This window comes from Myodes glareolus, chromosome 17 (assembly GCF_982192425.1).
Source record: "Myodes glareolus chromosome 17, mMyoGla1.1, whole genome shotgun sequence".
NCBI lineage: Eukaryota > Metazoa > Chordata > Mammalia > Rodentia > Cricetidae > Myodes > Myodes glareolus.
The window spans coordinates 21,388,156-21,404,222 of record NC_142042.1 but is presented as its reverse complement, the minus strand read 5'-3'; the positions used below and the strand labels follow the sequence as shown (position 1 = coordinate 21,404,222).

Here is a 16,067-nt window from a genome sequence, read left to right as displayed (position 1 = left end):
TTTGGGAATCCAGCCATCCTGTTAACAATGGCCTAAGGAGCAATGTGCTCTCAGTCCTCAACCACAACTCATTTTAGGTCCTTTTACACACTCAAGAGTGAGAACATTGCAATGTGTACAACCCCAATGAACCTATTTTGTCCAACAGCACATGAAACTCTTTCCCATTTTTCACTTGTTAAAAGTTGAAGTCCAGAGTCTGGAGATATTGCTCAGTGGCTAGGATTACATACTTCTCTTGCAAAGAAAGGATTCAGGTTTAGTTACCAGCACTCACATAGGGCAACTCACAGCTGCCACATCTCCGACCTAAGTGGGTACCTGTATCCAGTGTGCATGTGTGTGCGCTCGCACAAACACACACACACACACACACACACACACACACACACACTTTAGAAGAAATGTTTTTTAAATGTTCAAATACTGCTCACATTTGGCAGGTATTCTCTTCTCTTTATCATACCCATGTATCTTGGCTCCAGTGTCTCGAGCTCTTGTTCCTAGTAATGAAGACTGCAGAGGTTCAAGTCTCAGTCTGACCTGTGTTCCTTCACATGTGGTTTCCTCCCTTCTAGTGCAACACTTAAACTAACTGACAAAGTACACTACTTCGGTACTCTTTTTCATCCCAAATAAAGAGGCCAAAAGAGTCTTCAATAAGTTTCTGCTGCTCCAGTCTCTGCCAAGGCTTTGAACTATCTTCCTAGGACGTTTAGTGTAGACATCCAGACAACCTACAATCTTACTGTAAGTTCTTTGACATTATCCCAGAGCACTGAGGGAATGCAGACATTAATTAAATCTGTCCCTGACTATCATCTTGTTACAAAGACAGAATTTCTATAAAGTACAGACTTCAATTCATCTTTAAATGTGAGTCTCTGTCAGTTGTTAATTTTTTTAAAAAAGCTATTCTCCTAGAAGTTAGTAAGCACAGTAGCACACATTAAAATAATGATTGTCCTAACCAAAAAAAATCTGTGGATGTCTTAAATCTATATAGTTCTGAATTAAACTTATTATTCAGCATTTAAAAAATAAACATTTTATAAATCTTTTTTGCCAGTGTTTCGTTGAGAATAGTTACATGCATGTTCATTAGTGTGAGTTTCCTGAGACTTTGTTGTTCTTTTGTCTGGCATTGGTATTTGGGCAATACCAGCTTCATAAAGTGAATCAGATAACATTCCTCCCCTTTCCAACTTAAGGAAGAGTCTGGGAAACATGGTATTGTTCTTATTCAACAATTTGCTAAAATTTGACAATAAATTTACCCAATTCTGGGCTTTTCTTTGTTGAGACACTATCTATTACTTCAATCTCATTGTTACACAGAGTCCAAAATAGTTTATATCTTCTTGATTATGTTTTGATAGGTCATATGTGTCTAGGAAATTATCCACTTCACATATGTTTTGAGTTCGTTGGAGTATGCGCTTTCTAAGTATGTCCTTACTTAGGACATACTTTCTAAGTATGTCCTTACAAGTATGTTCTTGTGAATTTCAATGATATCTGTTGTGATGTCTCCCTTTTCATCTCTAATGTAGCAATTTTAACCTTCATTTTCTTTCTTCTGGTTAGTTCAGCTAAGTTTTTGCCAATTTCTTTTCAAAGAGTCAACTATCTCTTTGAGATTGTGTACTGTTCTCTCCGTTTCTGCTTTGTTTAATTCCCAGAATCTTTCTTATTTATTTTTATCTACCGATTTGGGACTTGGCTTCCTGTTTTTCTATAACCTTCAGATGTATCTTCTTTTTATTTGTATTCTCTCTAAGTTTTTTTTAAATGCAAGCATCTACAGCTATAAATTTCCCTTTTAAGGAAATTTAAGACTGCTATTGTATCCCACAGGTTCTGGTAAGGTGTGTTTTCATTATCACTCAATTCTAGTATTTTAAACTCCCCTCCTAGTTTCTTTGATGTCTCTCCATAGTTCAGTAGTGTGTGCTCAGTCTTTACATTTCAGGTCCTGCAGTTTATCCTGATGATGATTTTTAGTTCCTATCCACTGTAATCATGTAAAACAAAAATCAAAATCAACTTCCTTGTATTTGTTGTTACTTGCATTGTATTCTACAATAAGGTATTTTATAGAATCTCTGGAATATTCTCTCATAGAATTTTTATGATTTCATAACACATTTGGACCTTTTATCAATTTTGAGTTTATTTTTGTTGGTAGTATCACATAAAGATCTAGTTTCATTCTTTGGTTACAACAATATGATTTCTCATCAACATTTATTGAAGATACTATTCTTTCTCCACTGTGACGTCTAGATGTCATGTCAATTATTAGTTATGCATATTTGACTTTGTTTTCTGATTCTCTATTTTTTGCTTGTTTCACTCTTATATATGTGATTTATGCCAGTACCATGCAATTTTGATTACTGTTGCTTTGCAATATGGCATAAAATCATGCAGTATGGTGCTTTCAACTTTTTATTCTTTCTCAAAATCGCTTTGGTTTATTGGCCTTCCATTGTCCTATATATATTTTGGAATTTGTTTCTATAAAGAATGTAAATGGGATTGTGCTTCAAATCTGCACCTTGTTCTGGGTACAATGGAGATTTTAACTAATTCTTCTAAGCCATGGAGCATGATGTAACTGTTTTTGTTCTATTCTATTTCTTCTATCATTGTCTTATAATTCTTTATGTTAAGAACCATCACCTGTTAGATTAAATTTATTCATAAGTAGGTTTGAACCACCTATTAAAAATAAAACTAAGCCAAATGTCATTTCTCAACTGTAACATTCACCAGTATATGCCTTAGTCAATGTTAAAATTGTCAATGTTAAAAACTAGAATTTGTCAGAATTCATTCTCCCGTGCCAAATTTATTCAAAAAAGGTGACTTTACTGTGGATATCAGATAAAAAAGTACTTTTCATCACATAGAACCAAATGTATAAAGCAGGCTATCATCCTTTCTCTAACATTAAAATAATAAGCTTTTCCCCTAAAGTCAATTAGTAATAACCACACAGTAAGTCACTAATAAAATTCATTATTTCTCAAAATGAATTCAGTTTCTAAAATGTATAAAACTAATTTCATATTGTTAATTCTAGAATAATGGAGTTAACGTTAACTTTGCACTTGCTTTCTGTTCAACCCTAAGCAATAGCTGACTTTAAGGGGATGGGTAAACTGTCAATCTGGTGCTGATACGACTCCTTCAAACATGTTTCATACTAAATTCACTTTATTCTAACCTCTATACAGGTAAAAATACTCAAAATACTAAAAATGTCAGAAAACATAAACTCAAAGCCAAAGGTTCTAACACTGAAATCAGAATTATTTTGATGTTACAATTCTATGAGTTAAAATGTAAGACAAAATACAATGAGATACTACTTTACCCCCACTAAGAAAGGCTGTTTTCAGAAGGCAATAAATACTATGTTGGTAAGAGATGTAATTAATATAGACATTATAGTCTGAAATCGTATAAACATTCCTCAGAATAATGAACATGTAAATAATTTTGTGATGCAGCAACCAGGGTGCTGGGTAGACATTCAGGGGAAATGAAATCACCATCTCAAAGAGACCTCTGTATGCCCATTGTTCATCTTAGCACCATTTGCAATGGTCAAGAATAGAATCCGCCCAAAGCACTACAACTGATAATGAACTTCTAAAATTGTAGTCAGGTACAGAGTGGAATAATGTTCAACCATAAATATTATGTAATCCTGACTAAATTGATAGAGATGAGCACCATACTAAGTTTAATAAGTCAGGAATAGAAAGACAAATAACACCAATCTTAATTGCATGTAGAATCTAAAATAAATGTCAAAGAAGCTGAGATTAGAAGGTAGGTAGCAGAGCCTAAGGAGAATTAGAGAAAAGTTTAGTGAGGTAGAGTAAAAATTTGTGGTACAATACAGTGAATATAGTTTCAAAACACTGCATTAAAAACAAGGATCTGAAAGCTTCTAATCATAAAGAAATGACAGTATTTGAAGAAATATGTTTACCTTGATTTCAATATTGTACAATATAGATTTGTATCAAAAGAGTATGTGATCCAATTAAAATGCATGGTATTTATGGTTTGTAATTTCAAATTAATTTAATTCAAATACTAGATTTTACTTATTGAACTTAAAGTACGCCGCAATCTCTGAAGTTACAGTACAGGTTATAGTCAGTCCGACAGGGGTTCACACTGTAATCGGAGGAAAGCAGTCAGAAAAACTGAATGAAATCAATATGCAAGTTTAAAAGCCTGCCTCCTTATTCTGGATCATTGGTGCTCTTTAGCTGGAGTCTGGAACATACTGTGTGTGAATCACAAGATCCCATCAGTGTGTCACTGTTACAGAGCTTGTATGGTAATAATCCTTTCTCATCTATGTGTGGATCTTTCTGTCCTCAAGCCAAGATTCTGAGCATATCTGCACATGGTGCCAGATGCCAAACCTTTACATCTTTGCTAACATTATGCTCCACACCCTAACTCCATGTACCCCAGGCCCACTTACATACATTTTAAAATACATTATCTTCACAGTATCCAAAATTCCCTTCATTCCCCCTCTTCATGGGATAACTGAGCATCAGTCCTGAACTGAGTATGGCCTCTCATTTGTGAAGTTCCACCTTAAACAGATGATTCTCTAAGCCAAGTCTTAGGGCTTGCGTTCCTGATTCTTTGTTATTTCACCCTTGTTTTTAGTTTTTAATCTAGAAATGTTCTATATATATCTTTGCTGTGTATCATCTCTTTGAACACAAATAATTGGCAAATGATATCATCTCACTTGTCAGTTTCTGCCTCTCTTCCTGTTCTTTGGGTCCTATCCAGACAATCACTGCCTGGAACCATGTTTGAAGTGTAAAACTCCCAGTTTTCTTCCTGCAAGTTTAAGAATTTCAAATCCTACATTTAATTGTCTGGTGCATTTTAAGTTACTTTTTGAACAGAGTATAAAGTAAGGTTCATTTCAGCCTTTCACCTAAGAATAACTAGTTTTCCAACGTTATTTATTGAAGAGGTTGTTCTTTATCCAGCAAATATTTTTGGTACCATTGTTGAGAATCCGTGAGTTGTAGATGTGGTGAGTCTTCTCAAGCTCCTCTGTCCTGTTCTCCGTCTATGTGTTTGTTTTTATGCCCATATTCTGTTGTGTAACTACTCTAGCTTTGTAGTGTATTTCAAAGTCACCTTGAGGTGTCCCACGTTGATTCTTCTGTCCATGATTTCCTTTCACTCCTCATGATCTCTTGCACAGACACATGAGTTTTTAAGAAATTATATAGTTTCCTAAAAAATGTCATTGGTACTTTGTTAGATAGTCATTAACTGTAACTTGCTTTGGGTAATATGGCTGTTCTTGCAATAATAATTCTTCCAGTCCATGAAATCAAAAGGTCTTTTCATTTTGTGTATGTCATGTGGATTTTTCAATTTTTAGCAGTGTTTTTCAACGTTTACTGAAAAGTCTTTTGGTTCCTCAGTTAGGCATATTCTTAAGTATTGTCTTGAGTAATTATTATTCTTTCATGAGTTCTCTATAAATTCACCATTGGTATATAGAGATATTACTGATCTTTATGCTGATTTTATATACTATAGTTTTGATTTTTCTTCATAAGTTATAATATTTATTGGATAAAATCTTAATTATTTTTTAAAATTAGATTTCTTTTCTTGTGTGTATGTTTTACTGGTATCTATATATTTATGCCTTACGCATGCCAGGTGCCAACAGAGGTCAAAAGAGAGGAACTGTAATACAGATGATTGTGAGCCATCATGTGGGTGCTAGGAACCAACCCCAGATCCTCTGCAAAGACACTGCTCCCACCGAGCCACTTTTCCATCCCCCTTCAGGCTTCTATTTATTGAATCAACTGGAAAAAAAATAATTTGACTTCATTCCTTCTAATCTTGTATAGCTTCTACTTCCCTTTTTCCTTTTATAATTGTGACTAAAATATCAGTTCTATATTTAGTAAGAGCTATGAGAGTGAGTGCATCTTAACCTTGATTAATCTTGATCCTAGAAGTAATGTCAGTTTTATCAATTTAATGTGATGTTGACCATTAGTTTGTCACTTAAAGTCCATATTATTGAGTTATTATCATTGTGTCTCTAATTTGTTGAGGGATTTTATCATGAGATGTCATTGTTTCTCATCTATTGAGATGATCATATGATTTTTATACTTCAATCTGCTGACTAGGTGTATTGCATTAGTGTATTTACGTACTCCATCATCCTTGTACCCCTAGGCTAAATATAACTTGATAATTGTAATTGATTTTATTAACAAATTAAACTTTCTAGTACTTTTACTTTTCTGGATCAAATTATTCTTTAATAATTTCATACATGTTTATATCACATTCTAATTCCTCTCCACCCTTTTCTGATATAAGTCCTTTCCTACATTCATGTTATTTTGTTTTGTTTTTTATTCATTGATTTTAACAAGAGTCAGGGGGCAAACAGTTTGGAATCATCCATTAGAGCCTGATTGACTCACCGGTTTATATAAAATTGGAGAAAATTACTGTCCATCCCCAAGAATCAATGAGTAGCCAATAGTTCAGAAAAGGGAGGTAGGGCCCCATGAGCCCCTCTCTGCTCCATAGATAGATACAGCTACAATAGAAATTGTAGTAAGGAGGTGGCTTGTTTGGTTCCCGACCTCCTGGCTAGTTTAGATCTGAAATAATCACACAGAAACTGTGTTAATTAAATCACTGCTTGGCCCATTAGCTCTAGTTTCTTATTGACTAACTCTTACATATTAATTTAATCCATTTCTATTGATTTGTGTATTGCCACATGGCAGTGGCTTACTGGCAAAGTTTCAGCATGTCTGACTCTGGCAGCTCCATGGCTTCTCTCTGATACTGCCTTCCTCCTCCCACACTATAGGCTTAGACAGTTTCTTTATTCATTAACCAGTAAAAGCAACAAATAGACAGAAGGACCTCCCGCACCAGGAAATGAGTTGGGAGGCAACCCGAAAAGACAGAAATGGAACTACCATATAACCCAATTTGAACAGTCATTTGGAGTATATCCAAAGGTCTTTCTATCCTACTAAAGAAATACTTGTTCTTCCAAGTTTGTTGTCACAATAGCTAGGAAAAGGAAGTAGCTATCCATCAACTGATGAATGGATGATAAAAATGTGATACAAATATACAATGTAATTTTATTCAGGTGTAAAGAATAACACATGCAAATGCATAGAATTTAAAAAATCATGATGACCGAGGTAGTGAGCCAGGTTCAGAAAGACAAATGGCACCAGCTTCTTGCTCTTTCATGGGTCCTACCTTCAAACTTTTACAATTGTGCATTTAATTTGGAGCACCTCTAGAAACCAAGGGACTAGAAACAGATCTTTGACTGGGTCAATGCCCTAAGGAAAGAGAGCTATTAGAACACACATTTCTATGAAGATTTTTTCTTTCTGTCTATGTGGGTCTTTACTAGCTAAGTGAGTTGCTGGGATATTACTGGGTATTTTTATAGTTTTAATAAATTCTGATGATCCAAATCTTCTACTTGAAGGATTTAGTTCAATTACATTCAAAATTATTATTGAGACTTTTGCTAGTCATTTGGCTTGTTTTTTACTGGTTACTTTTAACATTCTTCTTTTCTTATGTTATTCATTTTGTGTTTCAAGGGTTTGTTGAACGAATAGCACTAGATTTCTTTCTATGCCCCCTCTGTGAATCTACTTTCCTAGTGGAATGTGCACTGACATGTGCTTTGTGAAAGTGACAGTCTTCCTTTCACTCTATAACAGCATCTCATTGAGCATCTTCTGTGATGCTGATTTGATAGACATGAGCATCTTTGGTGTTGCTGATTTGATGGACACGAATTCCCTTGGGTTTTGCTTGCTTTGGGATATTGTCACTTCCTTTTCGTTTCTTAACCTCACAGATAATAGTAATGCTGGTTGGCAGTTTATTTCATTTAGGCCTTAGAATATTTTTTTCTTCCCTCCTAGTTTGCAGGAATGTTGTTGAGCAATCTGCTGGTGGTGTGAAGATGAGACTATGACACGTTTTCCCCCTCAGATTTTAAAACATTTTTAAAATCTTAAACTCTTAATATGAAGTTATAGTGAAGGATTTTTTTGTTTGCTTTTGGTTTTTCGAGACAAGGTTTCTCTGTAGCTTTGGAGCCTGTCCTGAAACTAGCTCTTGTAGACTAGGCTGGCCTCGAATTCACAGAGATCCACCTGCCACTGCCTCCCAAGTGCTGGGATTAAAGGCACATGCCACCACTGTCAGGCACCTCCTCCTCAGGGATTGTTAATAGCAATCCAGGCACTAGCAAGGGCCTCTGGTGTGATAGTGGCCCAGAGTGATAATGATCCCAAAGTACTTGCCATCTGTCCATTCAACAGTGCAAGTAGATGTTCCATAGGGCAAAACAGCACCATCACTAACACTTACACATCTCTGTCTGAGAATGTATTTGTCACTATTTATTATATTGGTTTCTCTAACACAAATGCCTTAGGAGCACTAAGAATTTTCTTCATAGATTCTTGCTTATTGTCATAATTCCAAGACCTCCTGCACTAGAGGGCGTCAGAAATCTCTGCTCCATCCCATTCTGTAATAGGAATCCTCTAAACTGCTTTCCTGAATAGTGTCAGTTAATTTCACATCTAGGCAGCACAAATTGTACACTGACCAACATGTATGTATTTTATTTACTAGTTTGATGTCCCTATACTGAACTTTGAAAATACTGAAGAACACTGATCATTTCAAACATAATTATATGAATATAGGTTGTTTCAAGTCAATTTATTCTGGTATCACTTGGCTTAACATTGCTTTTAGTTTTTATTTTAAAATTAACTAAAGATAATATAAAATAGATTCTCTTGTCTTACTGGTGTCCCCACTTCTCTGGCTCATCTGCATGCATGAAATTCTCTTGTGGGCAGCAAGAGACCGCAGTGTCCTCTCTAACTGCTGCCATTTCCAGATCCTCTTCTTTCTGATAGTGCTCAACTGATTTTTTAATGGAACGTGGGTGGATCTCAGGCATGACTCTCTTCACATGGAAGTTATATGACTGGAAAAATTACCGGACTCTTACACATACAATGATTTTCATTAATTATGTACTTAGTAGTATCACATAAGGGAACAGCTGTAACAAACACACAAGAAACTCCAGTATCACTCCACTGTCTTAAGCAATTATCTAGTTCATTCTAATGCTGACCATTAGAATGTGAGATTTCTAAATCTCAGTCCAAATATTTTCCGTAACAATTTCAAAGTTATAAATGGACATGGGCATGAATGTTAATGAAACTAGCTAGTGCATACTATATTCCTGATGAATATTCTTTTTGTTTTTTTTTTCACATAAAAGAAATAACAACTCCTGGTGTCATAAAGAACCAAGTTCTCACTACAAACACAACAGTGCCAAATCTTCTTTCAAATGCTACTTCAACACTACCGAGTTCCCAGCACAAAAGTAAGTATGGTGATTGCACTGTGTTAATGTATCAGGTAGAACTACCTTCAAAATGTTTGCCAGTCCACAGTTACAGAAGGTGCATGCTCCACCTAAGCATTCTTCTGCTCCCCATCAAACAAGGCTAATCTGGTTACCTTGATTGGGTTTCCAAGTTATGGCCTGTCCACAGACACAATGATATGGGCTCCAATGGGATCATGATAAAGCTGAGTCATCATTTACTAAATCATTTGTCTTCAAGAATACAGCAAAATACACAACTCTGATAAAACTAGAACATTCTCTCAAAAAAGGAATCCACTAAGATATAATATGAAAATGTATAATATTGAAAGAAATTGAAAGGCAATTTGGGAATATTCACATGAAGAAAATCCCAACAGAGATTGTCTTCAATATATTAAGGATGTAAATTATATCAATTTTTCCAAGCTCAGGAAAGACTGAAAGATTTAACATTTCCTCTTGAATATAGATTGGCCAAAGTGCTTTTGACAATGAACAAAGTTCAAGAATACACAGGGTTTAATTTCTAAGTTTATTCCATAGCTTTAATAATCAAGTTTGAACATGAGGACTATTTTGGTTAATAATTGAATCATACATACAATATGACAGAGTTTTATCTGTCCTGTCCCCTGGATGCTGGCTAGCAGAGCCCTGATGATTCCTCTTCAACCTTAATTTAATGGCTGATAGTTCCTTAGGTCAAGTTTATAAGACAAAAGTATTTGTATCTAAAGCAATCCTAAAATCTAGAGCAAAAGCACATTGCTTTAGGAGAAAAGATTGAATGAGACTTGTTCCTTAATTCCCTCTTCAAAAAAAATAGAATGAAAATAAAAAATATTCCTATAACTTTTAGTATTCTTTTTCAATCACATTTATTTCTCTCGCGTTATTCTTTCGCTCTGTCTGTAGAAGATAAGCTCCTAAAGTTATGGAATTTTGCAAAGAGAAATTATTAATTCATTCTTTTGAAATTATAAAGAAATATGGGGTTATTGCATGAATTTTTTGACTAACTTCTGTTTCATTCTATATTACCTACCATTACTCTCGCTGTGGGCTATCGTTGTATAGTAGACAATGCTAGCAATAGAATTAGCCTAGCGGTGGATGACAAAGACAGTTTAGAGGGTATTTTATTAACCCGATAATAACAAATGGGTGTGCTCATAATAATAAAACAAAGTAAGACACAAACAAGAGATGGCAATGTTGCAAATTTCTCCAGAGTCAAGAATGCCCTTTCAAACAATGGCATTTAGCATGGAGGACAGAATAAAGAGGAAGTAAACATAAGATGTCTGCAAAAAGAAGCTGAAGAACGGATGTGGAGCTTAGGTTAACTAACAAAGAGGAGGCCTGGTGGTTGAAATGAATAGGACTTAGGTAGTATTGCAGTTGGAATCAAGCTCTTGACTGTACAAGACAAAACAAGCTACAGAGAGTTCTAATAAATAGTACAAGGTAAATAACAAAGCAACAGCACAAACTTGATCATATCTTCAAAAGCCATGGACTCAACAAGAAGAACTCACAGTGCTAAAGTACATGATATTCGTCTGGGCAACGATTCCTGGATATGACCATAAAATCACAGATGATAACAACAGAAAAGGACAAAGGTGTGACATTTTATCAGACTAAAAATAAACCTTGAAATGGCCATACATTTAATAAGTTATGATACTAAGTATATAAGAAACGCACTCAACAGCAAGAAACACAAAGAAAATTGACAAAATACTTACATATTTCTCAATAAAACATAAAGATGGCAAAAACTATACTCACTCAAAATCATAATGAGATATAACCTCATATGATTTCGAATGAATTTTATTATATGGATGAGATTCTGGAAGAAAAGAAACCTTGGTAGATTTTTTTGGTGGGAATATAAATTAGGACAAACATTGAAGAAAACCATATGGATGTTTCTCAGAAAATTAAAAGCAGAACTACCATATGATCTGGTAATTCCATATATACAGACAGTCTACATATATATGTGAAATAAATATTTGGAATATATATTTGTGTGTGGAATACATATATATTATATATATATGTATATATATATATTAAATCTATATCTGGGAGACATACACTTATTTCTATGTTTATTGCAACCACACTAAAAATAGCCAAGATAGAGAGCAATCATGAATGCCTTTCAACAGATGAAAGATTTAAAAAAGAAAAAGTAGTGAAATGTCCATAAAATTAGAGAGAACTAAGACTGTACAAAGAAGAGAAACATACCTTGTGTAATGGTGCAATGGTGTGGGTGAACTTGAAGGTTGTCACGCTAAGGGAAATGAGCCTGGAATAGAAATACAAACATTTCATGAGCTTGCTTACCTGTGAAATCTTAAAACGTTTAACACTTCTGATTTGGGCAGTGCAGGCCTGAAATTCTAGCTTTTTAGAAGGGGGGGCAAGAAGAACTCAAGGTCAAAGCTGCCAGGGGAATAGTGAATCCAAGGCCATCCTGAGAAACTTAACAAGACTTGGTCTCGGGTTTTGTTCTCTTTTTAAAAAACTCACAGAGGCAAAAGAACAATAGTTATAAGGAACTAGAGATACGGAACAGCTTGGGGTAGGCACGATAATATTCTGGTTAGGCAGTGAGAATCAGTTCTAGGGCTTGATCTTACAGTACATAATCCCTTTTAAAAATAATAGAATATAGGATTGAAAACTGATAACAGACTAGATTTTATGAATTCTCATCACAAAGCAATGATATGATAAATATATGATATAATCTTTATATAATATATTTATGTAAATATATCATACAGTACCCTTAAATAAATATATGTCAAATATATTTCTACAGTGAATACATATGTCAGCATCACTGGATGACACCATACTTAACAGTGTGTGTTACTCTTAGGCTTCTTAGATCCTATATTATTCTTCCTACTACTGTACTGTGACCAGAACAACTTAAGAGAAAGGGGTGTCTTGCTCAGTGTCGAAGGGTCTAACCCACAGATACTTGACTCTGTGTATTTGGTGGGAATATGTGGACAATGGGACTCCTCATCCCATTGCAGAAAGGAATGAAATGAGAAGTTGACATGTCCTCAGTGTCCAACTCTCATTTCTACCATGTCCCCCCAAAGTGCCAGCTGGTCACCTAGTGTTTAACATATGAGTTCATAAGGAATATTTCTTGTTCAGAGTATACATGTTCAGAGTATAGCATTTTGTTCATGGGTCCCAAAGACTGATGGACAACTTACAATGGCAAAATGACTTTAGTTCATCTCCAAGATTTTTCCAGAGTCTTAACACATCCATCATTGTTCAGAAGTCTAAAATCTAGAGTCTACTGTTATTCGAAGCAATCTCTTAGTTGTGATGCATTTTAAAATCAAAATGAAAGTTCCATGTGCCCAAGATACAAGAATACAGCATGAACATCTTCAATCCAAAAGGGAGAAACTGAGGTAAAGGAAGGATACTATAGGCACATCAAGCTGGAAACTCAGCAGAGCAAACATTAAACCCTGCAGATCAATGTGCTGTAAACCATGGTAAAGTGAGTTCCAAAAGACACTCAAAGGGTGCTGTTGCGGTTCCTATGGCCTTTGCTTTAAAGACCATGGGGCTTTCTTAGGCAGACTTTACTCATCGTCTGCAGCTTTCGTCAGTATATGCCTGGCATTTCTAAGACCCTGGGGTGTTCCACTGGAGCTTACGATTAATTCTCATCCTCACATACTCCTCACCTATTACCCTTGAGCTCCTTACAAGGACTCTAAATGTCTCACATGTTGCTTTGACTCTAAAGCCTTCATTTGATATCTGAGTGAAAGCCACCATGACTCCATAAACCTTGTCCTCCAAAGGTCTACAACACCGACATCACTTGAATAACACTAGGGTGTCAGTTGTGTGACTAGGGAAGCCATGTTGGACTTCAGCCTCCATGGTCTCAGAGTGTCTGACACCCATGGCCCTGTACATGTGTGGCAACTTATAGCTCTCTTCTCAGACACAGGCTTCCAAATGAGTTGGAAAATCTTTACCTCTTGGTCCTACGGTAGGTGACACCTGGATAATTCTTGTGATAACCTCAAAACATCATATTCATTTTACTGGTGCTAACCACCTTCGCAGCCACATGCCTCATCCACACTGACCAAACTCCTTTTATAGTCAAACGGCATACTTTTTCAAGCTTTTCTACTCTGTTTTTGCTTCTAGCTCTCATTGTAAACGTATCTAAAATTAGCGAAATATGTATGTTACAGCCCACTGTGGGCAATACCGCCACTGGAAAGGTGGGTCTGGGCTACATAAAGAAGTTAGATGAGAAAGTCAAGGGAAGCATGCCAGTGAGCACCAAGCTTTCTGCTTCGGTTCTCCAGGTTCCTGCCCCAAGCTCTTACCCTGTGATGTAGGTGGGTCTTCTGTCTATGTGTTACTTTCATTGATCAAATAAAGAGACTACAACTCTGTTTTCTATCAATGATGAACCTGTAAGCCAAAAAGAACCCCTTATCTGCCAAGCATGTTTTAGTCAGTGTTTGTGACCGCAACAGCAAAGCAAACTAAAACCACACACTACAAGATCTACCAGTCCATTTTATTGAATGGCTTCATTCGTTTGAAACTAATAGTCTGGTGTTTCACGTTTCTATAACATGTGATCCTAAGTGGGCTTTATTCATGAAACAGAAATTGATTCAAGTTGAAAAAAAATAGCTGGAATGTGAGACAAAATATAAATGAAATGTACTCATCTCACTTGACGCAGAAAGAAGGGACATCACAAAATCCATCACTTTTTCTTAAAAGCAGTGATCAGCAAGATGGAAATAGAGGAGAATTCCATCAATGTAATAGATTTAACTCACACTTTGTAGAGAAAAACATTAGGTTTTCACTCTAAGATCAGGAATGAAGGATACCCAGTCTCTCTACTTCTACCCACACAGAGCACTCAGCATCCAGATCAATCAGACAGGGAAAGAAAGATGTGCAAATAGGAAAGAAGAGGAAAATGAGCCCCAGTCTGGGAGGATGGTGTCTATATATTATCCTAAAAGTCCACAAAAAGAACAGATCAAAACTTTAGATCTGTTTAATTTCACTGAATGACTTTTTTTATTTGCAAGTTCTTTATAATAAATCTTTGATTGAAGCCATGTTTGACATCTGATGTTCCAGCCTATAAATGCTGTTGAAATCAATTAATCTAATGGATACACAAGGAATACCACATCTCAACTACAGGAAGCAAATGATTTTCTTATGGATAAGGACTCTTTATTATAATAGATCATGGCCTGGGTCAAAAAAGTCTCAACATTTTTGTGTGAAATTCATTAATTAAAATCAAAGAATAATAAAATATAAAATTATGGCTTTAAACATAATACAGCAATAGAAGAAAGGGAGAAAATAAAGAAGATAAATATTATAAAGAAAGCCTAGGAAACAAGCAATAACTTAAAAAGTTATGGGCCCCAGTGATCTAAATGCAAATAATTGAACTCCTGGAAAAAAGAATGAGAAAGGTGAACAGAAAAGTATTTCCCAAATATGATTTAAAAATTACAGACCAGTAGATTCAGAAAGCATGATAAGCCCAAAATAGAAAAAGAAACAGAAAAGTTACCACACCAAAGATAAAGAGAAAATCTTGAAATAAGTTATTAGGGAAAAGACGACATGTTAAGTGAAAGAACACAGGAAAAAGACAGCAAGGCTCCTTCAGGAACAATGCCTGCCAGAAAACAGCAAAGAACATCTTCCCTCCTGGAGGGAAAACTGTCACCCTGGTGTTCTGTGGGGACGTTTACAGACGTGCAGAGCTGAGAAATTTCATGATGATTAAAGACATTCAGCTAGAGAGAAATATCACCAGACGGAAATTTAGATCTAAATAAAGGAAAAGAGAGTTCGGAGTGACAAACTCACGAGTAGATACAAAAGCTTCTGCCTCCTTTTAATCTTCTCAAAACAGAGAACTAACTGTTTGATTAAAATAAAACAAGTGCATTTGAGGCTTGAACTATATTTTAAGAAAATATAAAACAATATATATAAATATATGTAAACTATATATGACAATATAAATATATGTAGGCAGTGGCATGCATTTTAAGATGAGAGATGGAACTATACTGTTGCAAGATCAATAATGGAAAAAATCAAAATCCTAAAAGAATGCTTAATACAGGGACTGGGGAGATGGCTCAGTACTGTGTCCCAAGGACCCAAGATCCATCCCCAGCACTCACATTAGGCAGTTCTTAACTCTAACTCCAGCCTCAGGGGTGTCTGGTGCCTTCCTCTGGCTTCTTGCAGCATGTGCACACATGTGCACCTACCCATACACAGATTCATGTGCGTGTATATAATTAAAAATAATAATAATCTTTTAATTAAATGTTCAATACAAAAGAAGTCAATAAAAGAGAAAAAATAGACAAGAAGTTAAATGCAAATATCAGAATCTTAAACTTTAAATCAAGTATAATGATGACAGAAACTATATTACCTGAAATAAAATGTCTTAAAT

The 16,067-nt window shown here is 35.4% G+C and overlaps 1 protein-coding gene across 2 annotated transcripts in view; it reads left to right on the top strand.

The window, feature by feature from the left end:
* Emcn (endomucin) overlaps positions 1-16,067 on the top strand; it is a 91,152-nt gene that overhangs the window by 40,597 nt on the left and 34,488 nt on the right. For both annotated transcript variants that reach the window (XM_048456944.3, XM_087897543.1), the window contains exon 4: positions 9,404-9,511. In XM_048456944.3, coding sequence (XP_048312901.2) covers positions 9,404-9,511 — 108 coding nt within the window. The remainder of the gene's footprint in view (positions 1-9,403; positions 9,512-16,067) is intronic.